The sequence below is a fragment of the Thamnophis sirtalis genome, unplaced genomic scaffold, assembly GCF_051295495.1.
Source record: "Thamnophis sirtalis isolate CommonGarterSnake01/CBP01778 unplaced genomic scaffold, rThaSir2_p1.2 scaffold_2, whole genome shotgun sequence".
NCBI lineage: Eukaryota > Metazoa > Chordata > Lepidosauria > Squamata > Natricidae > Thamnophis > Thamnophis sirtalis.
This window is the reverse complement of record NW_028261382.1, coordinates 38,528,964-38,556,308: the sequence shown is the minus strand read 5'-3', so window position 1 is coordinate 38,556,308 and position 27,345 is coordinate 38,528,964. Positions and strand designations below refer to the sequence as shown.

Here is a 27,345-nt window from a genome sequence, read left to right as displayed (position 1 = left end):
TTTTGGCCGCGGTCCTTAACGCAAATCATAAACGCACCGATTTTAAGTTCTGGCATTTCATTTGAAGGAGGCTCCCTTGGAAAGCCACAAGACCTTCTCAACGCCTCGGCTGCCTCTTAGGGAGACCAACACAACTCACAACCCCAAGGAAATCCCCTGGCCAGGCACCAAATGCCTACCTGTGGTTTTCGCTCCCCTCTCCCCTTCTGCAGAGAGAGGTTCGGGGGCCACCAGGAGAGATCGGACGCCGGGGTTTTGATTGACCATGTAAAAGGGGCATAAAACCCCGTCTGTGGATAACAACATCAAGACCGGAGCAGGATCCAAAGTTTTATCTTCACCTGGGAGAATCATACCGAAATGCAACACGTTCACTCTAAGGCAAAAAAACCCTCTCTCATAAAATCCAGGAACTTTAAGTAGCACAGCCGGTAAAATGAGGACCCAGATTGTATATTAAGCAATATATAAGTCTCAGTACTCTTGCTAGTGTTTTACTGAGTTATTTATACCACCCAGAGCTGCTTGGTAGAGTTGGGCGGCATACAAATTTAATGACAGTCTTGGCAGATTAGACGATGTCATGTGGAACTTTCGCCCCTTCTCAGATCAAACGAATATTCCTCACATCACACTTACTAATAGTTATGGGTGTGTTGTTGCTATAATCAATGGCGACTCCGACAGGCAAGGAATCGTCGCTTTTATCTGTCACGGGAAGCTCTGCGCGACTGGAGTCCTCCAACACCCACAGCTCCCAGTTGGTCTGCAAAGAAAGTCAATTCGGTTTTCAAAAGGTGGTTGGCAAACAGCCCCCCAAGCCCATGAGGGTGGAACTATGGCACGCAGAGCGAACTAATTGTCTCCTGCAAACTCCACTCCCCCTTCGCTCCTCTTTTGTTTCCTCTGGGAGGGGCCATTCACCGTCCCCCTGTGGCCTTCCTGTCGACCCCTGTTCTTTAGCTCTTCCCTTCGTCTGGCCACTCTGCGCATGCGCACACTGGGAACAGGCTCCCGCTGTTCTTCTGCCTCCCTGATGTCTGACTCTGAAGGCAACTGATGACTGTCATACATCCCTGGCCCCCTCTCTGCCTCCGACACAGAGCCCTCATCATCAGAGCCTTCCCCAGACTCCAGGACTGGCCCATCTCCCTCCCCAACCTCTGCTGGAGGGCCACAACAAGAGGCACGGATCAAACCAAACTGGACGTGCTAGAAGGCTGGACATATATGGCTGGGTTTTTGCCCCCGGCATTTTTCTATCATAAGAATCCAAAATGTGACTCTCCCCCCCCCCCCTTTCTTACAAAGAGATCTACTCTGCCCGAGTTTGGGAAGAGAATTACCTGATCCCCTTGTCTTGACAGGATGCTGACTTCGGTGGAAGCGGCAGAAGCTAATAAGACCAGATCCCTGGGAAGGAAATAAAATAAAACAGCTGTGAACATTCAAGGAAAATCTTTGTGCGAAGAACAAATTAAGTTCCCACTGAGGTTTCCTGGGGAAAGAGCAACCTTGAGGGATCTGATCAGCCAACACAAACATAGGACATTGTTGAAAAATACGAAAAAGGAACGGAGACGGAGCTAATCATGTTGATTCGGCTCGCAAGGAATTGTGGCTGAGGATCGATGGGTGTGTCTTGTTGTTATTTGTGATCTGCAGTTGACTAGGGCCTAGGCAGCTTGTTGAAATACTAAAACGAGAAACCATTTTGGTTTAAACCCATGGCAAAACCTTGCTTTGCTTTGCTTATCCAGTTCATTACCCCTGAGAAATATCTCTGCCTCGGGTCGGATCAGCTGGTGATGTTCTTACACCCGGGGGCATCTGGCTAAAGTTGAAGTCGTCCCTTTGCTGCATATTCTATATGACTGCATCAGTCCGTAGGGTTATTGGCGCTCTATGAGCTTGGCTGTCTTCTGCCAGACGTTTCATGACCCAACTAGGCAACATCATCAGTGCCAAGAGGCTTCTAACCATGGACGATGTACCCTAGTCTGCAAGATCTGCAAGAAGACAACCCAGCTCAGAGCTACTCTATATAACCAGGGAGCCACACCAGCACTGGTGATGTGACCTGGTTGGGTCATGAAGCGCCTGCAAGGAAGGTTGAGAGGGTGCCAAGGCTTCCTCAGTTCCACCTTGAGCTACAAATAGGATCTTCTGTTGGTACTTACCAGTCTTCCACGAAGTTAAGGAAGTAGTGATGGAGCCTCTCGGTGCAACTGCCATAACAAGGCTCCATAAAGTTTACAAAGAGCTCAGGCCTCTTCTCTTCTTTTTTCTGAATGCAGAACAGAACAGCTTCGTTTGTCAACTTTTGTTTTTTAAAGCAATTTGTGGCACCAGTGGTGCCATTCGGACCAGTTCCGGTGAACTGGCAGTGGCAAGTAGGCCCCGGCGCTATGCCATCCTATGTAGCCGTTTTCTAAGGCGTGTGGGTGCGGGCAAGCACACTCACATTTTCGGTGTGCGGAAACCGGTGGTAAAATTGTGTGGAACCCCCCCCCCCCCCGGTGTGGCACATATTCCCTGGTGGATACATACCGGCAACAAGGCCATAACCACTTCGGGAGAAGTTTCCAAGTTGCCGTCGGCTGCGGCGTAAATGATGGTGAAGACGTAAGTGCCAATCCACAACACATCCAGGACTGGAAAAGAACAATAAAAAGATTACTTGTCTCCTGATCGTTGAAGGTGATTAGCTACAGACTATCTGTATCAGCTTTTTACTTTGGATTTTTAAACTTCACTAACATTTTCTGCAACCAAGCGCTGTGCTTTCCAAGCCATGTCAGGTTCACCTGGCCTAATTTAACTATTAGAAACTTGCAGCGAAACCAGAAAGAGGGCTGACCAGGTGTTCCTCCCAAAATATCGCTAAATCATACCTTTGACAGGATTATCTGCCACGTAGAATGGAGGGCAAGGAATTGTTTTCTTTTCCTGCAAGTTCTGAAAAATTGAAGAAAAAGCACAGTTAGACCATATTTTTTGTCTGTTGGTGCAGGACTTCAGTGAGGTTCTAAATCACACAGAGCTAAGTTAATTATTCTGCAAATTCATCCCTATTCTGGATTTTGAGCCACACCTGGGTGATTTGAAGAATCCATAAAACTGAGATAACTACGCCGGAAACTCCATCCAGGTCCTCATAAATTAGGAACAGATGCTGGAAATGCCATCTGAGCCCAGGTACTTACTATCATATATGGCGGACTTGTAGCAAAGCAAGAAATATTGGGAAAATAAAGTAGCTGGTTGGAAAAGATAATTAAAACAGAATATAGACTTGAAACCAGAAGTATATCAGTTGGGCATAATACCATTATAATAATAGGATTGTAAACAAAGGGACCATATAATTAGTTTTGCATATACAGACAGCAGCATGGATTATATTTGCAAAATACTAGAAAAATTAGAATCCCCCCCCCATGAGGATGTAATTCAAATAATTTTAGATTGCACTGAAATAGACAGACTAAAATTAAAAATAAAAGATAAAGAAGAATATTACTTGATATGGAATATATTTTACGAGTGGTTAAAGATAAGAGGTAGAAATTAGAGGAAGAAAGACTATGAATGTATGTATTAAAAATAAAGGTTTACAATTACAATCATGTCCATATAGTTAATAACAATGTAAATAAGCTAATATAAAAAGATTCTCAGTTAAAATTAGTTATATTGTTATTGTTATTAGTACATGTGTTAAAGTAGTAGTAGTAGTATAGGTTATAGTAGTAGTTGTAGTAGTAATATAGTATATGTGTTAAATAATTATTACAGTCTTTTCTCTGGTTCTTTCTTTATTTTTTATAATGGTATACCCTGACAATACACCAATTCGAAATGTTTATGAATAAAAATTTTTAAAAGAAAGATTGTGGACCGGAAATAAGCAAAAATTAGGACTTACCGGCAGATACTGGCCACTGTGCCATTCTGCTTGCCTACTGCCAGCTGTTTCCCTTTAGGACTCCAACACACTGGGAAAAAAGATTTTTTAAACAAGCCTTAAAAACTGACACATTAATTACTGCACCAAACCTGGCTTACAAACCCCAATAGAAGAAACCGCTGTTGAGAGTAATCAGGCCAATTTTTGCACCAGCCTTGTGCCAATCAAGGACACTTGAGGTGTAGTTTGTCAGATAATGAAACTAGCAACATGTCAGACTGAGAGGATAGAAGCTATATAGTCCAACATGGCTTAGTAGTTAGCATGCTGGCCTTGTAAACCAGGGATCCTGAGTTTGCTCTTCAACAGTTTAGTTGCACCAGGCTAAGAAATAGAGGAAATAGAGGAAAGTGAGTTCTAGTCCCGCCACCTTAGGCGTGAAAGTGAGTTCTAGTCCCGCCTTAGGCATGAAAGTCAGCTGGGTGACTTTGGGCCCAATCCCCCCTCCCCCTCTCTCTGAGCGCCCCCCACCTGACCAAGTTGTTGTAGAGAAAATGTGAGGAAAGAGGAGGTATGTTCACTGCCTTGAGAAATTGATAAATATATGAATAAATAAGCAGACGTCAATAAGTAAGAAATTAAAAACGAAAAAGGAGGAAACCAGGTTTGAATGAGGGGATGAAACCATGAGACCCACCAGATGTGACGGCCACTGAAGCAGGAAGTGGCCACTGAAGCAGGAAGTGTGGCGTAGACCTTTACGGTTTCCATCACCTGCAGGACGGAGACGCTCCCATCGGACAGACAGACAGCTAACATTGTGGCATTCACTGGATTCCACTTAAGGTCGTTGACCAAAGCGCCTCCCATCTTTTGATAAGCGAACGGTCGTTTTTGCTGTTTCGCCTGTTGGAAAGAGATCAAACGAGCATTTAATAAGGATGGATGGATGGGCGGACAGAGACAGACAAATAGGTAGATGCCACACATTGATGTATGGAGGTAGAGAGACATGGATAGAGACGTGGATAAAGGTAAAGGTTACCCTCGCACATAGGTGCTAGTTGTTCCCGACACTAGGGGGCAGTGCTCATATCTGTTTGAAAACCAAAGAGCCAAAGCTGTCCGAAGACCTCTCTCTCATGTCGCTTGGCGTTTCCTGGCACTCTCTGACATCCTTGCCCCCGCTTTTGGGTTTTTTTTCGGACCCTGTGGGCTTGCTCCAGAGAGGGGGGGGGGGTGGTCAGCTTGGTATGGCACTGTATGAGATTAGGCTGCTGGCCTCACTGCCGCTACCATGGCGCTCTGGACTCCCCCCCCCTCCATCCTACTTTTCGAACTTTGGACGTTTGGACTCTTCCCCCCCACTCCTCTCCGACCCCTCCTACCATTGTTCTTAATGTTGCCCTGTTTCATCTACGCCCCCTTGGGACTGTGCCCCTCCGGACTAACGGCGAGAAACAGAGGGGGGGTGAGGCTTTGGACTGCCTCCTGTTCTAATCTGGCACTTCAGGGACATAACTCCATCTGCCCTCTATTTTTACAATCGCCCACCCAACACGGCTTTCCTTCCTTTGGACCTTGACTCTGGGCGCTTTTCAGGACCTGAGGAAGGGAGAGGGGCGGAGCAGCTCTCCCTCCCCCCTCCGCACCACTGACTACCTTAGCCGTACTTGCGCAGTGCTCCGCACATTTTAGGAATGTAGTGCGAATGGTGTGCCTGGGCGATGTTTGTACCCACTTTTTTAACCTCATATTGTTGTATTTTTTGTGTTTAATTAACATACGTGGGGATTGCATGGATGAGTGGCTGTGTATGCATGTGAGGACTGAGAGTACAGCCTGGTGCCTCCCCTCTGAGTGCTATTGCAGAAGTGGTAGGGGGCCCAGGCCTACCTCCCGTCCCAGAATGAGTGATAAAAATTGCCTGCCGGATGGAGCCAAGTCCTGGCTGCTCCAGCAGGCCGGGGGGCTTGTGAAATATCCAGCCCCACGGTAACTGTGGATGTTGCGTATTTTAAGGTGTTGTCTTGTTTATTTATCCCCTTCCCTTGTTTATTGTAAGCCGCCCAGAGTCCTTCAGGAGTGGTTAGGTTAGGTTAAGTTATATTTATAGGCCGCCCTTTTCCCTGAGGGGACTCAGGGCGGCTTACAACTTATATAGGAAGGGGAAACATACAAAGACATATAAGACAATACATAATTAAAAGAGTAAAGCAACATTCATTCAGCATTCGGGCGGGGATGGAATATAATCTTTAACCCCAGGCCTGACGGGATAGCCAGGTCTTGAGGGCTGTGCGGAAGGTCTGGAGGGTGGTGAGGGTACGAATCTCCACGGGGAGATCGTTCCAAAGGGTCGGAGCTGCTACTGAAAAGGCTCTCCTCCGCGTAGTTGCCAGTCGACACTGACTGGCAGATGGAACTCGGAGGAGGCCCAATCTATGCGATCTAATGGGTCGCGAGGAGGTAATTGGCAGGAGGCGGTCTCTCAAGTACCCAGATCCACTACCATGAAGGGCTTTGTAGGTGGTAAGTAGCACCTTGAAGCGCACCCGGAGATCAACAGGTAGCCAGCGCAGCTCGCGGAGGATAGGTGTTATGTGGGCGAACCGAGGTGCACCCACGATCACTCGCGCGGCCGCATTCTGGACTAGCTGAAGTCGCCGGATGCTCTTCAAGGGCAGCCCCATGTAGAGCACATTGCAGTATTCCAGCCTAGAGAGCACAAGGGCTCGAGTGACTGTTGTGAGAGCCTCCCGGTTCAGGTAGGGCCGCAACTGGCGCACCAGGCGAACCTGGGCAAATGCCCCCCTGGTCACAGCTGAGAGATGGTGGTCAAAAGTCAGCTGTGGATCCAGAAGGACTCCCAAGTTGCGAACCCTCTCTGAGGGGTATAATATTTGGCCCCCCAGCCTGAGTGATGGAACACTGGCCAAATTATTGGGAGGAAAACACAACAGCTACTCGGTCTTTTCCGGGTTGAGTATCAGCTTGTTAGCCCTCATCCAGTCTCTAACGGCTTCCAGACCCCGGTTCATCATGTCCACCGCTTCATTGAGTTGGCATGGGGCGGACAGATACAACTGCGTATCGTCCACGTATTGGTGATATCTTATCCCATGCCTCCGAATGATCTCGCCCAGCGGTTTCATGTAGATATTAAATAGTAGGGGGGACAGGACCGACCCCTGCGGCACCCCATATGTTAGGGGCCTAGGGGTCGATCTCTGCCCCCCGACCAACACCGACTGCGACCTGTCCGAGAGGTAGGAGGAGAACCACTGCAAAACAGTGCCACCCACTCCCACCTCCCGCAGTCGTCGCAGAAGGATACCATGGTCGATGGTATCGAAAGCCGCTGAGAGGTCAAGGAGAACTAAGATGGAGGCATGGCCTCCATCCCTGGCTCTCCAGAGATCATCGGTCAATGCAACCAAAGCGGTTTCTGTGCTGTAACCAGGTCTGAAGCCGGACTGGAATGGGTCTAGGTAGTGGGCGGCATACAAGACCAGTAAACTAAACTAAACTAACTCTTAGCCCCTGAGCCACCACGTCCCTCTATGGATGGGGGAAAGGGAGAGAAAGAGAGAGAAAAAGAAAGAGGAGAGAGAGAGAAAGGAGAAAGAGAGAGAGAGAGAGAGGAGAGAGAGAAAGAAAGAGAGAGAGAGAGAGAGAGAGAGAGGGAGGGAGAGAGAGAGAGAGAGAGAGAGAGAGAGATGGACAGACATGGATAAATGGATAGAAAGACCTCCCCATCTAGGCTTGACGTATGAAATTGACAAAAGCTTTGGCAATTTTAGGAGAAGTTCGTACGAAAGGAGAGAAGGAATGAGAAGACCAGAAGTTGACCAGATTAATGCCAGGCACAAAAGATCAAAGCATACATAAAATGTTGTTGTTCAGCTCACCTGATTCACAAAGGTGCGGACGTCGAAAAAGCCAATGAAAGAGCCAACTTCATTCGAGGCCATGCAAACTGACAGAGTGAGGTTATCACAGCTGAGCGCCAAGTGATGCACCCAAAACTTTGTCGGGACAAAAAGACCCTGGATATTCTCTACTGGGGAAACGAAATGAAAGGAAAAGTTGACACTCAATGACACCAATTCCGTCAAACAACCCCAAAAAGCAGCTAAACAGAAGGGGGAACCCGCTATCAAACTAACCTATTTTATTAGGAGAATCTCCAGCCTGAATCTGCATAAGCAGGTTTTTCGTCTGAAAGATCTGCAGTCCGGCTGCGCAACCGGTGAAGGTCAGCCCATATTTGTTGGACACAACCAGCAGGTTGCCACGTTCTTTGGGCAGATCCTCAGGGGCTTCGAAGATCCGAATTTTCTTCAGGGCCCGGAATTGAAAATCCTGTCAGGAAAACACCGCGTTAGAAGCTCCATTAGAAACATTCAAAGGGACCCCTTAAGAAAACAAAACCTGAACTTTTAACTCTGCCTAATGAAGAAAAGGACTAGGGGGACGATAGCAGGCTCCCAATGTCTGAGGGGCTACCACAAAGAAGAGAAGGTTGTCCAAAGGACCCGAGGGCCTCAGGACAAGAAGCAACGGATGGAAACGAATCCAGGAGAGAAGCAACTTAGAACTGAGGAGGAGGGATTCCCTGACAGTGAGAAGACTTAATCGGTGGAATGGCTTCCCTGCCTATGTTGTGGGTGCTCCATCAATGGAGGCCTTTAAAAGATTGGACAGGCATTTGTCCGGAACAGTATATAAGGGTCTCCTACCTGAGCAGAAGGCTGGACTAGAAGACCTCCAAGGTCCCTTCCAACCCTATTATTCTGCAGTGACTGAGCTGAATGAGAATAGAATCCCTCCCAGCCGTATGGTTCTATGTTCTAACGGTTAAAAAAGTAACTGTTGGTTTACCTGCTTTAGGTAACCAAAGTCAGGACAACTCTTTTGACAGTGGGATGGGGGCAGCAGTAAATCCAACGTCTTGGCTTGGAAAACTTTTAAGTTACCTGAATCGGGATAATTCCTTTGTTTTATCTGTAATTGGGGGGAGGGCTCTCTCCAAAGACCCCCATTGGGGACCCAGCTTGGAAAGCACCCGAAGCCACTCCAGATAGCGAGAGGAGCAGCACACAAATTTACTAAATAATACATTAAAATTAAATAAAGTAAAATGGAGTAAAATAAAAGGAAAATGTGCAGTATATAATATGTAAAATATTAATGTAATTCAATGACATAATAATATAATACATATAATACATAACATAGCACAATATAATATAATACAGTATAATACAATAATATAAAATAAATGTAACATAATATAATATGTATCATAATAATATATAATATATTGCATAGTATATAATAATATATAATAGTATAGTATAATATAACATGATACAATACAATATATAATATAATAGTACAATATATAATAATGACATGAGATCCTTATCCTGCCTAGCCTACCTGGCGGGGTTGTTGTGCAGGAAGACTGTAAAGGGATAATGGAGCGGGGGGGGGGAGAGGAGGAGAGGGGTGACTCCCCCTCCTCACTTAAAAAAGCCCCCCCCCCAAAAGGACGTAATGGACCCTGGAGGGGGGGGGGACGACTAAAAATCCTTCTCCGTCTCTTTCTGCCCCTCCCCTCCAGCCCCTCCCGCGGCCTCCTAAGCCCGGCCTCACCTTCATCTCCCGCTCGGGGATCACGTCCATGTCGTCGCCCATCTCGCCGCCGCCGCCGCCGCCACCGGCAGCCTGGACACGCGCCGCCCGCTCTCACATTCCCCGCTTTTTCAACCACGGGGGTAGGAGAAAACGAACGGACTCGCGGGCGCTTCCTTTTCCGGCGACGCTGTAGGAGCGGCTTCCGGCTTGGACCCCCCCCCCGGAAGTCTCCGACGCTTGCTTCTGTAGGGAGGGAAGGGGAAAAATGACACTCTTCCGGTTTCGGTCCTCTTACGGTCGGTCAACTCTATGGCTGGTGCTAAGTAGATGAAAACAAAAGCAATGAGGACATAGATGTGGGAAATAGAGTCATGCAGACTCTCCGACTTCCGGGATAATTTATTAACCCCTTTGAGAGAGCATCTAAATACAGTAGCTCATGGGGGAAAAAAGATTTTACAATAAAAGGGGATCTCTGCAGAGGAGAGCCTCAAGGTGGGGCACTTGCCTCACCATCAGGAGGTTGCGAGTTCGATCCTTGGTAGAGGCAGATGTAGGGTCTCCTGCTTGGCCTGGGGGGTTGGACTAGATGACCTTCAAGGTCCCTTCCAACTCTGTTCATCTGTTACTTCCCCAAGGATCAACCCAGTTAGGGTGGCTGCTTGCGTTTCTCCATCCACAGCTGCCAGGTGTCTTGCTGGAATTGGTTTTAAAATCAGTTGTGGCAAGGCAGCCACTATATATGCTCATGGGAGGATATTGGGGGGTGGGTGGGTGGGGGGGCAGGTGCTATGGGAATCCTATGGTTTAATGGTGGACAGAACCACATGGTTTGAGATGCTGGGGGGGAGGGGGGAAGAGAAGAGATGCTGAGAGTGGCTTTTATGCGCTCTCTGGGCCCCACCCCAGAGCTTCCCTGTGCAAGAAATGCACTCTGATTGGTGGTTCAAGGGGCGGGAGGGGCGGGGGGGGTCTAAGTAACTTTGTAGGCTGTCTTTCTTTTGAATCCCAAGTGTGCTTGAGCTGTTGCTATTATGGTTCTGCCTGAAGGAGGTAGATGTTCGTTATGTAGAATAGACTGGCTTAGGCCTTAATGGCCCATTGACAAAGGTGGGGGTAAAGTACAACAAAATATTAAAAATATTTTGGATTAAAAATATAAGAATGAAGACTTGGCATAAAAAAAGATAGTTAGAAGCTTGCTTAAAAGAGACGTCATCAGCCTCTAACCACAAGATGTTCCAGCCAACGTCCCCATGTCAAAAGTCCAAACCAAAAGGTTCAGATAAAGTTCGTTAATGACACGTGGTCCATACCTGTAACAAAAGGAGAAGTCAGGCCCTCGTCCCCTTTATGAGGCTTCTCTCCTCAAGGGAACCAATAGGAAATGAGTGAAGTCTTTCCGTGTGACGCTGCCTTTGGGAATGTATGAGAACGGCTGCTTCGATGATGATGAAGGTGGTGCAGAACTTGCAATGCCAGCCATTTTCGCTACCTTTCTGAGCCTGGCTGCCAAATAAACTTTTCCTGTATCCTGAGAAGTCTAACGCCTGTCGTTTTCTGAAGGGCGGGGGGGGGGGGGCAAGGGATCTTCTCTGTCTTTAACACGTTTCTTCTTTTCTCATCCAGGGAAATATAATATTCTGCCTTTTTAATATTTCCTAAAACATTTCATTTTTTCTAAGAGAGGGTCGGGTGCTAACTTCTTACACATTCTGCGCACCCCTCAAGAGCTGCCTTTGAAGACATCCCAGAAGGCAAATGGTCCTCAGAGCCCAGGTCCCTTAGTTTCGCCCGTCTTGCTAAGCCAAGATTTGATTAACCACCATTGGGTGGATTGACCTGGCACACTGAGCCTCCCTCCTAAGCCTTGGTTTGCAGCCTCCTGGGTTCACACTAACCAGGAAGCCAAACCCAAATAATAGTTTTGTGGCTTTGCACAATGTGTGACTTCAGAGTGTGCGTCAAGTGAAGGACACAAAATGCCTGTAATCCCATGTTGTGTGAATAGAGCCACCATCCTGATTTTAGCAGGTGGCACAAATCCTCGTACACACCAGAAATTTCCTGAGAACAATCAACCCAATGGAAGAGAAGTTGCCTTCGGAAGTTGAGGGTGCTCCTCCCCCACTGGAGGCTTTCAAGAAGAGACTGGACTGCTCTCTGTCAGAAATGGCGTAGGGTCTCCTGCTTGGGTGGGAGGGGGTTGGACTAGATGACCTACAAGGTCCCTTCCAACTCTGCTGTTCTATTCTATGGTATTTTCCATTGGTGTCCATGATATATGCCTCAGAATCTGGTTTATTTACTGTGAATCTATGAATTGTATTAGTTCGTTCGGGCTGAAAGCCAGCAGGGGGCGCCTGTAACCATCTTGTCCGGAGGGACCTTGGAAAGCTAAGCTGGGCTGAAGCTGGTTAGCATTTGAATGGGAGATGACCAAGAGACCCCCGGGCTGAATGGTTAGACTGGGAGGTTAAAAAGAAAGACAATAGAAGTAAATGGCAAATTATTTTGTATTGATACCAAGAAAACGAAAGAAAGTATCAGGAGTTGAATTCAACTCAACGGAGACTTGAACTGGGTGAACTCAGCCACTAAAAGGAGGAGAAAACCTTAAGAGGATTAAACCCAACTCCAGTGCCACAACTCACATACAGGTATCCTCGACTTCCAACCACAACTGAAACCAGAATTTCCATCTACATGGTTCTTAAGTGAGCCATGTCCAATTTTAGGACCTTTCCCCCCCCCCCACAGTTGTTCAATAAATCGCTGCAGTTCTGAGTTGCATGGTCATTAAGTGAATCCAGCTTCCCCCAGTAGTGGAAATTTTGAGTAGTTTGGAGAAGCAGCGAATGCCACCTCTGGCCGGCCCCAGAGTAGGGGGGGGGGGGGAATGGAGGTTTTGTAGTATCCTTCCCCTGCCACGCCCACCAAGCCACGCCCACAGAACCGGTAGCATAAAAATTTGAATCTCATCACTGACCCCACTGACCCCTGGTTGTAAGTCGAGGTTTAGCTGTACGGAGAAGGGGGAGACACGCTGACCTGATCAGGGAAACTGGCTTGCACAAAGACACCAAGATTAGAAATCCAGGCATCGTGAAAATTGTTTGCATTTGACAGGACGACAGAAGGGGGGGGGGGAATCCTCAGAAATCAGGGAAACTGGTCTGGGAAGACACCTAAAACTTTTGTGGTGGCCGATATTTTTCATATGTAGACACCGTCCCCCCCCAACCCCCGCTTCAGAACTAACCACGATGTCACTCAAATCCGCGCCCCATCCGGCCTAGGACTGGTTCTGAATTCTAGGCTAAAACTCCTCCAGTTTCCCCTTTTCGCTTTCCTTCATCACCGTTTGGTAAAAATGGCAGGTTGCCTGATGCAAAAATCCTGGCTGGGTGGTTTCTGCTCCTTTAAAGATAGGACCCAACTTAAACCACCTGCATATTTTGTTTTTGCCTCCCTTGGGCCAGAGGGGTTGGTTTTCCTTCCGGCTGCACACAAAGCCATTTTCAGAAAAGCAGTTTCGTGCTTGGAAGAGAAGTGGCGGTGAAGAAAATCTGAATAATTTCAGATTTCTTTGGGGGGGGGAGGAGGGGAGGGGGCTTTGGAGAGCGTACCATCTGTTTTGAAGAACGCCCCGTGAAATCTGGATTTTTGCCTTTAGAGTTTGCTTTGGTTCTTGAGAACAACGGGGCTTCTCTTCGGGTTAACAGTTGAGAATAAAAATCAGGGGCGACCCTCGTCTGAGTGACGTCGACTGGACTTTTCCTTGCCATTCCCTTCGGATGGAGTCTTTAAAACAAAAGCAACAGAGCAGAGATCTTGCGGTCGTCAGAGGTGGAAAATGTTCCGTATTCGCCTCTCCCTTTAAGGAAGACTTGAGAGGTCTCGCTCTGGAGGAGGACCTAAAAATTTGGGGCTGCTTTCTTGACTCTTGCCTTCAAACATCATCACCCTAAAAGAAGAGGAGAGAAGAATTAATGAAATATCACCAGGGATAACCTTCCTTCGATTTCTAGAACAAGGTGTCCCAACCTTGGGAATCTGAAGATATACGGACTTCAACTCCAAGAATCCCGCAGGCAGCATGTTTGCCAGCCACAATGAGGGGTAATTCTGAAATCCACCCATCTTAAAGAAGCAGGCTGGCTGGGGAATTCTGGGACTTGAAGTCCACTTGTCTTCGAGTTGCCAAGGTTGAGAAAGACTGCCTCAGATGTCCAAACAAACAATATTTTATGGAGAAGCTGCGTAGGGAATAAAATCCAGCAAAATAAAACAAAGACAGTGAGATGAATTGGAAAATTAAATGTAAGGGGGAGGATTGCAGGAAAACAAAAGTATGTTTGACTTGATATGAGGAATAGACTGGCTGCAGGGAGTTCCTTTCCTTGCTATCAAATAAGCTGTTTGCAGCTGCTTATGCAAATTATGGGTAAAGCCAAGAGACAATACAATGCAAATTTTGGACCCACCCTCTCCGCCCAGGTTCCTCTTCCCATTCTGATAAGGCAGAGCAATTGACCCTGGTAATGAAGGATGCAAATGCTGGCATCATTTCCTTACCCAGTTTTCATTTTTTGTGGCCATGGCCATGGTGCCATCTAGGAAGTTTAAGAAAATATATTTGCAAAAGAAAAAAAAAAAACCCACTGTGCCCAAGTTGCAATAAGTAAAGGTAAAAGTTCCCCTCGCACAGATGTACTAGTCATGCCCGACTCCAGGGGGCGGTGGTGCTCATCTCCGTTTCAAAGGCCGAAGAGCCGGCGCTGTCCAAAGACGTCTCCGTGGTCATGTGGCTGGCATGACTCAACACTGAATGCACACGGAATGCTGTTCCCTTCCTACCAAAGGAGGTCCCTATTTTCCTACTTGCATTTTTTATGTGCTTTCGAACTGCTAGATTGGCAGAAGCTGGGACAAGTCACGGGAGCTCCCTCCGTTATGCAGTGCTGGGGATATGAACCACCGAACTGCCGACACTGCGAGTGAGCAGTGAGCCACTGCGTCCCTAGAAGTTGCAATAACCATCCTGTAACTCCCAAGAGGACGGAGAGACCAGTCTATGGACACAGCTGTGGTTCAACCCACAGGGGCTGCAGAAAAGGGGCAGAAGAGGGAAACCTGCTTCAAAGGCCGTTTAAAAAGCCTTCTGATGACTTCAGTGCTAACGCTAAGGGACAGAAAACAGTGCCCTCCTGTGGACAATGTCGGAATCGCCGGAAATAAAGAAAATAATCCTTTTAAATGAATTTCATGGTTATTATTCTGTATAGTAGTCCTTTGCTGCAGATTTAGAAGTTTAGCACCTTAGGGAGCAGATGTATTGGTTTGTGAGAAAGACCTTGAGAGAGGGAGCGAAGATAAAAGACGGCATAGCCCAGAGATGCATAATGGGAAAAGAAAGAGGCTCGGAAAGGAACCCTCCCTCGTTTCTCGGGCTGTAAAAGGGACAGTGGGAGATTTGTACTTTCAGACTGGCAAGGGGGCTGTTAATGCAGCTTTAGAGAACCTCACCAACCTGTCCAGCTTTCTCTGCTGACTATGGCTAGACTCTTCTCTGTCACTTCCCTAGCTGGCTGCCTCTAACCCCACACCAGTGATAAGTCCTTCCAACGTCACAGCCAAGCGTCTTCTTCTCGTGAGCCTTGGGGTGAATGGCCTGGGTCAGCCATGGAGGAAGGGCACCAGCCAGAGGGCAAGGAAGAGGGGATGGGAGGGGAATTGGAAAGCTTGGATAATCCCTCGTGCCCACAGAGAGTTCGGAGTCATTGTTCCCCATCCAGGATTCAACATTTGGAACAGGAATGGAAACCAAGACGGGAACCGAAAGACAATGGGAAGTTTGTTCCTGCCACTTTTGCAATTTAGCTTTTAAATCTTTAGCAGAATAGTTTGTAGTCTTAGCTGGAGTGGGGACAGACAAGAAACTCCTTTCTCTCTTGATGGGGCATCAACAGCTTTCTCTGAAGTTTGGGGACCAATAAATTTAAATAAATCAACACAACTTTAAAAGGTCCTATCGGGACGCGGTGGCTCAGTGACTAAGATGCTGAGCTTGTCGATCAGAAAGGTTGGCCGTTTGGTGGTTCGAATCCCTAGTGCTGCGTACCGGAGTGAGCTCCCGTGACTTGTCCCAGCTTCTGCCAACCTAACAGTTCAAAAGCACGTAAAAAATGCAAGTAGAAAAAAGAGGAGCCACCTTTGGTGGGAAGGGAACAGCGTTCCGTGCACCTGTGGGGTTGAGTCCTGCCAGCCACATGACCACAGAGACGTCTTCGGACAGTGCTGGCTCTTTGGCTTTGAAACGGAGATGAGCACCATCGCCCCCTAGAGTCGGGAATGACTGGTACATTTGTGCGAGGGGAAGCTTTACCTTTCCTTAAGCTGAGCACCGAAGTAGTCAGAGAAAATCCAGCAGTTGGCAAGCTAGCCAAGATGGCTAATTGGAACCAACTCTGTTGGGAACCCTGCATCCATCTCCTGCGCCATCTCTGCTCCTCTGACGGATACTCACAGTTTCAGGACGGCTGACCGCTTGCCCAGCATCATGGTTACGAAATCCTGGTAGGAGATGGTTTCGCTGGTGCCCCCGGTGACCTCGGAGATCATTTTCTTCAGCTCCAGGTGCGTCTTGGGATTCCCCAGTTTCTCCATCATCCTTTTCACAGACATGAGATCTGCAAGGAAGGGCAGACGGAGAGCGGACGCTTAGAGCCTGCGGAGGGGGACGCTGACGGGGAACCACAGAAGAGGCGCCTATCTCCCTTGCCTGGCAGTACGGGCAGTCCTCGACTTTTGACCATAGTCAAGCGTAAGTCGTGGCGGTCCTAAAGGGGGTCGGTCGCATGACTTTGTGACCTCCCTGGAGGCGGTTGTTCAATGAGCACCATGGTGGTGTGGGTTTTGCTGAAAGTTGAGACTAAATGCCAGACTTTTTTCGCCAAAACTGTTTTGTAAGCTGCCTGGCGTGATCCTGAGGTAAGATGGGTGGCAAATAATAAAAATAAAACAAAACAAATAAGATAAAGTATAAAATAAATAATAAAATAATAATATAATAAAAACAATAAGACAATTAAATAAAATATAAGATGCAGTCATGTGACAGTGGGATTCTGCAAACAGCCATACATGTAACTGTGTTGCCAAGCACCTGAAGTTCAGATTTTGTGGTTTAGTCTCCACCCCTAAGATTTCCTAGTGGTCTCCTTTCCCAAATTACAAGCTATTAGCCCAGTTAGGTGAGCTCCATCCTGCCACTTAGGTGAGCAATCTCTCTCCCCCCACTCTCTCTCTCTCTGTCTGTCTCTGTCTCTCTCTCTCTCTCACACACACACAGACCCTCTCAGGCAACCTGACTCAACCTGACGTTATGAAGTTAAAAGCTGCAGGGGGCCTTCGACACACAACCACTGCTGGGAACAGAACTCACATTGCTAAGCAAGGGGGTCTTACGTGTGTCATGTCCAATTTTACCCCTTCTATTTTGCAATAGCTGTTGAGTGAATCAAAACAATGGCTATGCCAATGATGCCGGTCGTTAAGTGAATCCATCTTCCTCATTGTCTGTGTGCTATCAGAAGCCACCGGAGGGGAAGGTCACAGGTGGAGGGAGGCCACGTGATGCCACAACCATCGTAAACTCATCACGTGACTTTGGGATCCTGCAACAGTTTTTAAGTGCGAGAACCACTTGTGAGTGACTTGTTTAAGCGCCGTTGTAACTTTGAACTCTCGCTAAATGAATGGTTGTAAGTCAAGGACCCCCTTTATGATATAAAAACAAAACAGAAAAATAACTGATTTGCTCTTTTCAAATTGGGGTCAATTGGCCACTGGACCATCTCACCGATCTCGCCGTGATTATTCAGGTCGAACTCCATGTATTTTTCTAGGAAAGAGAAATCAAAGGTTAGCACCATTAGAACTCAGCCCTTAGAACACACCAACATAGAATAAACAGAGTTGGAAGGGACCTTGGAGGCCATCTAGTCCAACCCCCTGCCCAAGCAGGAGACCCTCTCCCATTCCAGACACAAATGGCTGCCCAGTCTCTTCTTGAAAACCTTCCAGTGATGGATCCCCACAACCTCTGGAGGGAAGCTATGGAAGGGATGCCTACTGAAGCCATTACGACCATTGTTTTGGAGAAAAGGAGGGCTGGGCGTGCTCTCTTCTTCTCCCTCCTCCTCCTCCTCCTCCTCCTCCTCCTCCTCCGTTCTTCCTTTGAGGCTGTGACTTTGAGGTGGCCGATCTCCACAAGAAAGGATTGTCTCCCTTTTTCTGGTGAGCTTTTGGGTTGAAACAAGGCAAAATGAAAAAAGAAAAATCTCTCTGTTAGCTAAGGGAAAAGATCTGATCCGTTGCCTGTCCACTTGTAGACAAATGCTATCCAGTTTAGTCACCAGGGAAAATATTCTGATTTCTCACACACCCTCCTTTCCCCCCCCCCCCCAGTCCTTTTTGTCTTGCAACAGGTCCTCCCCTCTTTGGAAAGATCTGAAGGACGATCTCGGCGCCAAGAGGCTGGAAAATGCCCTTGACTCGCTTCCTCTTCCTGACGGCTATTTTATTTCATTCAATGCAGCTTCACTTTGATACTTGTTTTCTGCTGTTTTCCAAGTTATTTTTTTCAGACAAAAGTAGACTTTAAATGCAGCTGTTTCCTCCTGGGAGATCAAGGCAGGGTGCTTGATATTACCAGGGAAAAAAAAAGGAAGAAGGAAGGGCACGGGGAGAGAGAGAAAGAGAGAGAAGAGAAAGGAAAAAAAGAGGAAGGAGGAAGGAAGGAGAAGAAAAAAGAAAGGATGGAGAAAGAAGGAAGGAGGAGGGAGAAAAGAAAAAGGAGGAAGGAGAATAAAGAGGAAAGAGGAAAATAAAGGAGGAGGGAGAAATAAAAGAAAGGAAGGAGGAAGAGAGGGCAAGAAAGAAAGGAAGGAAGAAGGAAAATGGAATGGAGAAAAGGAAGGAAAAAAGAAAGATAAGGAAGGAAGGAATATAGTTAAAAGTGAGGAAGGAATCTGGCTATAAGGGAGGAAGGCAGGGAGGAAGGGAGGAAAGAAGGAATCTAGTTATAGGGGAGGGAGGAATCTAGCTATAAGGAAGGGAGAGGAAGGAAGGGAAGGAATCTAGTTATAAGTGAGGGAGGGAGGGAGGGAGGGAGGGAGGGGAAAGGCAAATTACGAAACCAAAAATCCTGTTCCCTTCTGGTTTATCACACTTTGCTGATGCACAGTAACATGCCTTTCTTACACCGTATGATACGTGTGACCGTATCATAAAAATGCCCCCCATCCATCCATAAAACAGGCTTAAACCGGATGATTTAAGTGCTCTCCAACAACCTGCTGAATGCTTGGTTTATGTGAATCCTTGCCTTGTGGCTCTCCCTGGCGTAACCTGTGGCCCGAATGAGTTGAAGGTTCAAATTCCTGTGTGGCGGTGCTGCTGCTCAGCGCTTCCCAGAATTTCACTTCCCAGAGAATTCATGGAAAAACAAGAGAGAGAAAAGCTTGAAGGGGAGAAAACCTCTCTGGCATCTCCAGTCTCTTTTGAGCCCAGAAGGTTTGGAAAAAAGCCTTGGAGATCCTGCCTGTACATATCCTCACTAACAGAGGGGTAGGGTACAAATCCTGCGTTTGCAGTGTGTGTGTGTGTGTGTGTGTGTGTGTGTGTGTGTGTGTGTGTGTGTGTGTGTTTCTGTGCACTTTGTGTCCAGTGGGGAGAAAAGACCTAGAAACAAAAGCTTGATTGTTGGTCAGTTCCAAAAGAAAAAAAGTTTTGGATCAGAAAAATGCTGAATTTGCTTGCCAGAAGGACACAGGAGCAAAGATTTGGAAAGAGAAAAAGTGTGTATGCTTTGTGTGTGTGTGCTCAAAACCAACACAACCTTGTGTTGTGGCCCACCAGCGGCCAGTGGAGCTGGCAGCAGATTCGGACAGTGGGGAGGTTGGGGAGGAAGAGGGGCCAGTCCTGGAGTCTGGGGGAGGCTCTGATGATGAGGGCTCTGTGTCGGAGGCAGAGAGGGGACCAGGGCCGTCTGACAGTTATCAGCTGCCTTCGGAGTCAGACAGCAGTGAGGCAGAGGAACAGCCTGTTCCCAGTGTGCGCATGCATACTGGGTGGCCAGACAAAGGGAACAGCTAAAGAGCAGGGGTCGACCTGGGATGAAGGCCACAGGTGGACAATGAAGGGCCCCTCCCAGAGGAAGAGGAGCAAAAGGGGAGTGGAGTTTGCTTAATCCGAGACTCCTTGCCAAGTTCTGCAGATCTCGTCCTGGCAGCTCTCCAAGCCAGATAAAGTCTGTGACCGTAAATCCTCCCTCGAAAGACTTCGCTGGAGGTGAAGGAGCAGAATTCACAGTCAATTAATAAAACGGGGTTTTTGTCGGGACCAGGAGTCTCCTTCAGACGCTCGGGAAGACTCGGTCAGAACCTCGGTAGTCCTCCTCAAACAGCATATAAAGACTTTTTGCCCGTTGCAGCCTTTGACACAAGGTTGAATTTTTGTGGCCTTTGCAGCAAGCACAGATTTCATTTCACAACTTCGAGTCTCCATTCCTTCAGAGGCAGAAGTTTGATCATGCGACAGTGGGGGAACGTCGCAACAGTCGTAAATGTGAAGACTGATGGTTGTTCAGCACCATCGTAACTTTGAACAGTCGCTAAACGAATGGTTCTCCCCCGAGGACTACATGCAGATCCGTTGCTGATCCCTTGTCAATCCTGGTTTGCTTTTCCTGGTTGTGTATATTTTGCGAAACCCAGCCTGGTTGGTTCCTTGGAGATCCATCCGTTTTTGTGAAACCGTACGGGCGTGGTCTGCGAGATCTCGAAGGAGGCTAAACATGTTTAAAAATCAGATGGGTTCCAATCCCATCTGTTGCACTGGCAATAATAATAATAATAATAGCAGTAATATTCCCAGTCCTCGCCCACACCCTGATCTCATAGCCAAAGACACATTCTTAATCCCACTTCCCAGCTGGAAAAAAAACCAGCCACCATTGCCAGTTCCTCTGACCGGGTTTGGCCACGAGGCGTGGCCGCTGGTGGGATACAAATCCCTTCCAGATGTGCTTGGAGCCAGGGAGGTGGTGGCCCCTAACATCTGGAGAAGTTCACGCTGGCGGAGACGACAATAGGACTTTAACACGTCCTCCAATTCACTTAAAGAAGAAGAGGGGAAGAAAAAGAGGAGGGTGAATGGAAGTGGTTTTTTGGAATTAATTTTAAATGGCAAAGGGATGCGGTGGCTCAGTGGCTAAAGACGCTGAGTGTGTCGATCAGAAAGGTCGGCAGTTTGGCTGTTTGAATCCCTAGTGCCGCGTAATGGAGTGAGCTCCTGTGACTTGTCCCAGCTTTTGTCAACCTAGCAGTTCGAAAGAACATTAAAAAATGTAAGTAGAAAAAATAGGGAAGTGTTCTGCGCGCCTTCGGCATCTAAGCATGCCAGCCACCTGACCACGGAGACATCTTCAGACAGCGCTGGCTCTTTGGCTTTGAAACGGAGATAAGCACCGCCCTCTAGAGTCAGGAACGACCGGCACATATGTGTGAGGGGAATGTCTCTCCAAAATAATAATAATAACATTGGGGGTGATCACATCGCACTGTTTCTCCATCCTCTGGACAATTGCAGTGCTTCTGTCCCTCACCCCAAGGGAAATTATTTTCTACAGGCGGTTCACTCAATGTGGACTACTACCTTTAAAAACCGCAAGCTTTTCTTCCAGGTCCTCTTCATCGCTAAACTTTGGGTCGCAGAGAAACTCCTGAAACAGAGAAAAGAGGATTTAAAAAAGGAGAAGATCAATAGGTTTAAGCAGCAATCGAATCTTCCCAGCGGCTTCCTTTCCACGTGGCCTCGGTGGACACAGGGGGTTTACAGAAATTTGGGGCTCAGTTGCGTTAATAAGTTGAGAACAACCAGTATAGATACAGACTTTATCATTATCTCTTTGCAATTTGAGTGGGGAAGCCCATTTAAGCACTTTACACACCGAACAATGAAAATAGCTTTGTTGGGTGTTGCATGGAGTGAGGGAAAATATTGCAAAAATTGGGCCATTCTGCTAAAAAAAAATAAAGGAAAGAAAATGCCAGAAAGAAAAACACAGCATTAAAAACAGAGAAAAGGGTCAACAGTCCCTGAATTAAGACTGGGGGTTAGAATGAATGTTCAACAAAGTTATCTTGAAGCAGAGATTGCAGAGCCCTTGAGCAGAGATAATAAACAATTGTGTCAGCAAAGCCAAACTGGACTCCCTGGGATGCATAACAAGGAAAGTCAATTCAGACAAATGGAATTCAGATAATCCTGTACTTATGGCAGCACAGGGCTGGAAGGGACCTTGGAGGTCCTCTAGTCCAACCCTCTGGCCAAAAACAGGAGACTTTTACCAGGCGTCCTTGGTGTTCGCTGAGCTTGCTTGTTTTCTCGCAGACGTTTCATTACCAAACTAGGTAACATCATCAGTGCTAGCGATGGTGTCTGCAAGAAAACAACCAAGCTCAGAGAGCAACAAGAACCCCACAATCCTCTTTCTCCAACACCCCTGAGGACAGGAGAAGAAGCAATGGGTGGAAACTAACCAAGGAGAGACGCAACCTAGAATCAATGAGGAATTTCCTAACAGTGCGAACAATTCACCAGTGGAACAGAAGTTGCCTCCAGAAGTTGTGGGTGCTCCATCCCTGGAGGCTTTTAAGCAGAGCCTAGATATCCGTTTGTCTGGAATGGGATAGAGTCTCCTGCGCGAACAGGGGGTTAGACTAGAAGACCTCCAAGGTCCCTTGCATTATTCTATGTTCATTTATTGACCGTCCCACTTCAGGGGCTCCTGTTACGGTTCCATGTCGAGGACTGCTTGTAATCCTGACCATCAGCCACAGAGCTTCTGCTGGCAGGCAATCCGATCCGATCCTTTAAGCATCTCCTCCTCCTCCTCCTCCTGAAATCCAGCTGGCTTCCTATCCCTTATCTTTGGCAAAAGGCAAAAGAAAATCCTTTTGAGACTCTAGAGAGGTATATTTTCATAACTCCCAGCCATCCCCCAAAGGAATTTGTTGTGAAGGTTTAAACACAGAAAACACACACACACACACCCTTGGCGCAGGAAGGGAAGCAACTCCTGGAAGTTCCTACCTGAAACTTCTCAAGCAGGTTTTCCATCTTTTGCAGGCTGACACCACACACAGGGAAGGCCTTGCATAAATCCCCAGTCGGAGCCAGAGGCTCTTTGGGAATCTGTTTAGATTGCACCAGCGATGGTGGCCACGTGCTTCTTTTTAAGAGCCAGCACATTCTCTGGGGAAAAACTGAAGCTGGCACGGGACAATCGGAGCCTGTGACTCTGGGCGATCCCTTCTGAAGCGTAGGGAGGGATCAGAAGTGCAGATCTGGGCGGTTGCTTGAATGCCACAAAGTCTGATTGCCAGCCTCCACGTTTCTTTGCGCCTCTGCTCCCAAACCCACATCCAAAGCTTTTCACCAAGACAACAGGCAGCTTTATACACCGCAAATGCAAAATGAAGCTTCGACGACTGGGGCCAAAGAGGAAGATCAGAGAGAGAGAGAGAGAGATGAGACAGAGAAAACTGAGAGATGACACAGAGAGAAACAGAGAGAGAAAAGGAGAGAGAAAGAGATGAGTCAGAGAGAGATAACAGAGAGATGACAGAGAGAGAGAAAGGGGGAGAGAGGGACAGAGAGAAAAGAGAAAGAGAGAGATGAGTGAGAAAGAGACAGAAAGAGAGAAAGAAAGATATGAGACAAAGAGAGAGATGACAGAAAGAGAGAGAAAGAGAAAGGGAGAGAGAAATAATAAGAGATGGCACAGAGAGAGAGAGAGAGAAAGATGACAGAGAAAGAGATGAGACAAAAAGAGAGATGGCAGAGAGACAGAGAGAAAGGAGAGAGAAAGGAGAGAGAGAATGAGAGAGGGAGAGCAAGCAAGAGAGTTGAGAGATAAAGAGATGAGAGAAAGAGAAAGAAACGAGAGATGATGGAAAGACAGTATTTTATTTATTTTTATTTCCATTTTTTTTTACATTTTGGTCAGATGATGGACACACGTTTATCCCAAGAATGTTTAAACTCAGTTACTGGAACTGATCCCCAACCTCAGCTAGAAGTTGGATCCAAGCTTCCATTATTCTTTCCGTGAAATCGTACTTTCTAAAATAATTTTGGGACTTCCCTCCTGTCAGTCAAAGGTTGTGCCCCCCCCAGTACCCTCCACGTTCCCTTCTTGGCAACTCCCCCAATGGCCTGAGAGTTCATCCTTTAGAGAAGCCACTGGGTTAAAAATAAAAATAAACAAAAAAAGGGGGGGGGGGAAAGTCTGAACAAAGAACATCGAGTGTTTCCTGGATCACAGAGCAGAATTTGGGGCCTGGAACGTGAGTGGATGATGAATTAACTAGAAAATATCGTAGCTGGCAAGGATGAGGCCTGAAAATGGGGAAGAGAAGGGACAGGACGGTCCCTGGAGCTAGGCTAGAATAGAGTTGGAAGGGACCCTGGAGGTCCTCCAGTCCAACCCCTGCTCAGGCAGGAGACCTTAAACCATTCCAGAAGTGGGGCTGCCCAGCCTCTTCTTGAAAGCCTCCAGGGATGAAGCCCCACCACTTCGGGTTCCACTGGTTCATTGTCCTCACTGTTAGGAACTTCCAGGTTGCTCCTCTCCTTGATTAGTTTCCATCCATGGTTTCTTGTCTTGCCTTCTGATGCTTTGGAAAATAAATGGATCCGTGTTTTTTGTGCGTTGCCAACAGGGAGAAATCAAAACGGGCCGCTTGGCCTCCAGAGCTTAGACTCCCCTCAGCAAAAATCTGTTGAAATGCTCCTATTCAACTGGGATCAAGATACGGCGGTCCTTGACTTATGACCGTTCCTTTAGTGACCGGCTTAAGTTAAAACAGCCCTGAAAAATGTGATTCACGACCATTCTCCACGCTTTCTACCATTGCAGCAGCCCTGAGGCCACGCGATCAAAACTTTAGGCACCCATCAACTAACCCGGTTTTCGTCCTGTCCTGGTTACCGACTGGTTGGTTCCCTTTAATGGGTTAAACCTCAAAGTGAACTTTGCCAGGCACAGGAAGGCAGACCGGGGCGAACCCGAACGGAGGACCCTGGCAGAAACTGTGCGCTTAGAATTGCAAGGTTTGTCGCTGGCCGGGTTTAGAATAGAATAACAGAGTCAGAAGGGACCTCGGAGGTCTTCTAGTCCAACCCCCTGCTCAGGCAGGAAACCCTACAACACTTCTGACAAATGGTTATCCAACCTCTTCTTAAAAAACCTCCAGTGTTGGAGCATCCACAACTCCTGGAGGCAACTTCTGTTCCACTGATTAATTGTCCTCATTGTCATGAAATTTCTCCTTAGTTCTAGGTTGCTTCTCTCCTTGATTAGGTTGTGGGAATGCGGGCTTGACTTGACAAGAGAGAAAGGGGGGGAGAGCCAACTGTTGCACTTACTTTGTTGATTTCCTCCAACCTGCCTTCTTGTTCAGCTTTCAGCAAACGAAACGCTTTCCCCCCTGCGGGAAAAGTCAAGAAAAAAATCACAAAGGAGGAAAAAATGGATAGCATTTCTCGGATAGCATTTATTTACCAGCGCAATGGGATTTGATATCCCCCCCCATCTAGTGGGGAAGGGGGCTTCCTTTCAACCCCAAAGAGAGGGGGGGGAGGGAGGGAGAGAGAGAGAGAAGTTTCTTGGGTAGATTCCCCTGTCTCAAAAAGTCGTAGCCTTAAAGGAAAAACAGAAGAGGAGGGAGAAGGAAACAGCAAAGCTCCTTGAGCCTTTCTTTTGCAAAAGAGGAAAGTGGGGGGGGGGGTTGAAACTGTGTCCCAGGGGAATTAAAAGGACCCCCCCTCCCTCCTTCCGTTCACAACAAGCAATTTTGCGTGTCTGGAAAGCAACTGAAGCAACTTTGGGCGTTTTCTTCCAACACCCCCACCACCACCCATTTCCCGCAGGGGACCCTCACCGCCTACCTTGGCGGGCATTGTTGAGCATCACAGACATGGTGGGATGCTGGTGGCCGGTGCTGGAGGGTGGGGGGGACGGGGACGGGCTGCCAGCTCTCCCCTCGCCCTTTGCTCTGCTGCTTTGCTCCCGTCCGCCGCTGCCGCCGCCAAGCGGAGAGGGAGCGGGACTTTTGTGAGCTTAAGCCAGCCCATTTCTCTTCAATGAAGCCATTCAGAAGCCAGCGGGGTTGAGCGGCGGTCCCTCGGCTGCGATTGGGGGAAGGAAGGCTCTGCAAGGGCTCGGCGCCCCACGGCTGCAGGGGCCTCCCTCCCCCTCCCTGCCCTTGCACAGCGAGCTGGCAAGTTAACCCCTTCCTCGGTCGTGCCATGGACGCCTCTCTGCGGGCATTGGCAGAGGGTTGTCGGAATCAGGGACTTGGGATCAGGAAGGCTGGAGTCACACAATAGATAAGGCGGCTGGAGGTTGAGTTGAATACGACACAAGCCTCGCGTTGCGCCCAGGTAAATTTAGAACTCGGGAGAAGTTTCCCCTCAGGGACAACAATCTATCGGTGGGAGAGAAGTTGCCTTCTGAAGTTCCGGGGGGCTCCGAGGGCACTGGAGGTTTTCAAGGAGAGATTGGACAGCCGCTTGTATGAAATGGTAAAGGGTTGGACTAGAAAACCTCCAAGGTCCCTTCCAACTTTGTTATATTGCTAACTTTCCTTGCCCTGGGAAATGGTGGGAAATTGCCCCACTGTGACGAGGTGTGGATTGAGGTGTGAAGGCAGACCCAAGGAAGGAAGGAAAGAAGGAAGGAGGGAGGGAGGGGAGGGAAGGGAAGGGAAAGGAAGCTGCATGGATGGAAGGAAGGGAACAGAGCTGAGAGAAGGAAGGGGAAAAAATAAAAGGAATGAATATAGAAGGAATGGGACGGGTGGGAAGAAAGGAAGAAGAAAATGAAAAAAGGGAGAGAAGGAAGGAAGGAAGGAAAAAAGATGAGAGAGATGGAAGAAAAGAAGAAAGGTGAAAAATTAGAGAAAGAATGAGAGAGGAAAAGAGAGAAGAAAGGACAGAAGGACAGACGAAGAAAGAGATAAAAGGGAGGGAGGGAGAGAAAGAAGGAAGGAAGGAAAGAAAGAGTGAGGGAAAGAAAGAAAGAAAGAGGTTCATCCCTGCTCTATTCTGCTTTCAAATTTCCTGGGAAGAATTATTTTTTGGTTCAGAAAGGCAACCAAACAGGCGGGGGGACCACTGGGGGGGGGGCAGGGCCTTCCCAGGGACCTCCACCCACTTGGCTTAAGCCAAGATTCTGAATCACCGCCTGATGATCCACAGCATTCCTGGAGAGGTTTGTCAACTTTGCCGAGGACGGAGAGAGCAGCCGGGGGTCTCTTTCCCCCTGCCCATCACGTGGCTCCCCTTGCAGACCCAGTGGGCTGAATCAGGATTTCCCTCTTCCCTCCCAAGAGCCCTCTAGTCTTTCTCCCCCTTTTCCACTGTCAGCCTAATATCTTTGCTTCATTAAAGGTAAGGATTCCCCTCGCACATACGTGCTAGTCGTACCCAACTCTAGGGGGCGGTGCTCAACTCTGTTTCAAATCCGAAGAGCCAGCGCTGTCCGAAGACGCCTCCGTAGTCATGACTCAACGCCGAAGGCGCACGGAACGCTGTTCCCTTCCAACCAAAGGTGGTTCCTATTTTTCTACTTGCATTTTTACATGCTTTTGAACTGCTAGGTTGGCAGAAGCCGGGACGAGTCACGGGAGCTCAATCTGTTATGCAGCTCTAGGCATTTG

General features: G+C 47.9%; 2 protein-coding genes across 3 annotated transcripts in view; both read right to left on the bottom strand.

Moving 5' to 3' along the window:
- NUP214 (nucleoporin 214) overlaps window positions 1–9,645 on the bottom strand; it is a 42,520-nt gene extending 32,875 nt beyond the window's left edge. Inside the window, 12 exon segments of the mRNA XM_087704968.1 lie at window positions 180–341; window positions 640–766; window positions 1,347–1,413; window positions 2,181–2,287; window positions 2,551–2,654; window positions 2,895–2,958; window positions 3,929–3,942; window positions 3,945–3,998; window positions 4,630–4,816; window positions 7,822–7,973; window positions 8,080–8,275; window positions 9,572–9,645. Of these exon segments, the coding sequence (XP_087561094.1) occupies window positions 180–341; window positions 640–766; window positions 1,347–1,413; window positions 2,181–2,287; window positions 2,551–2,654; window positions 2,895–2,958; window positions 3,929–3,942; window positions 3,945–3,998; window positions 4,630–4,816; window positions 7,822–7,973; window positions 8,080–8,275; window positions 9,572–9,613 (1,276 nt within the window). The 5' untranslated portion in view covers window positions 9,614–9,645.
- Window positions 9,646–12,051: 2,406 nt separating this feature from the next.
- On the bottom strand, window positions 12,052–25,796 carry AIF1L (allograft inflammatory factor 1 like). Of its 2 annotated transcripts, XM_087704944.1 has the most exons (6): window positions 25,574–25,796; window positions 25,052–25,113; window positions 21,275–21,341; window positions 17,418–17,459; window positions 16,083–16,245; window positions 12,052–13,520 (listed from the first exon to the last, which is right to left on the bottom strand). In XM_087704944.1, exons 1-6 carry the CDS (start codon window positions 25,602–25,604, stop codon window positions 13,433–13,435), a joined length of 453 nt encoding a protein of 150 aa, XP_087561070.1. In that variant the 5' UTR covers window positions 25,605–25,796; the 3' UTR covers window positions 12,052–13,432. The 2 variants fall into 2 exon arrangements, with proteins under 2 accessions (XP_087561070.1, XP_013924376.2); XM_014068901.2 differs by lacking the exons at window positions 25,052–25,113; window positions 25,574–25,796 and adding an exon at window positions 22,715–22,733.
- Between the last annotated feature and the right edge of the window lie 1,549 nt (window positions 25,797–27,345).

Excerpts from the sequence above, each read along its gene's own strand:
- AIF1L (XM_087704944.1), bottom strand. The coding sequence starts at position 25,604 with ATGTCTGTGATGCTCAACAATGCCCGCCAAG. Across the intron at positions 21,342-25,051 it reads GGTTGGAGGAAATCAACAAA|GAGTTTCTCTGCGACCCAAA; the intron begins GTAAGTGCAACA and ends TCTCTGTTTCAG. Across the intron at positions 16,246-17,417 it reads GAATAATCACGGCGAGATCG|ATCTCATGTCTGTGAAAAGG; the intron begins GTGAGATGGTCC and ends CCTTCCTTGCAG.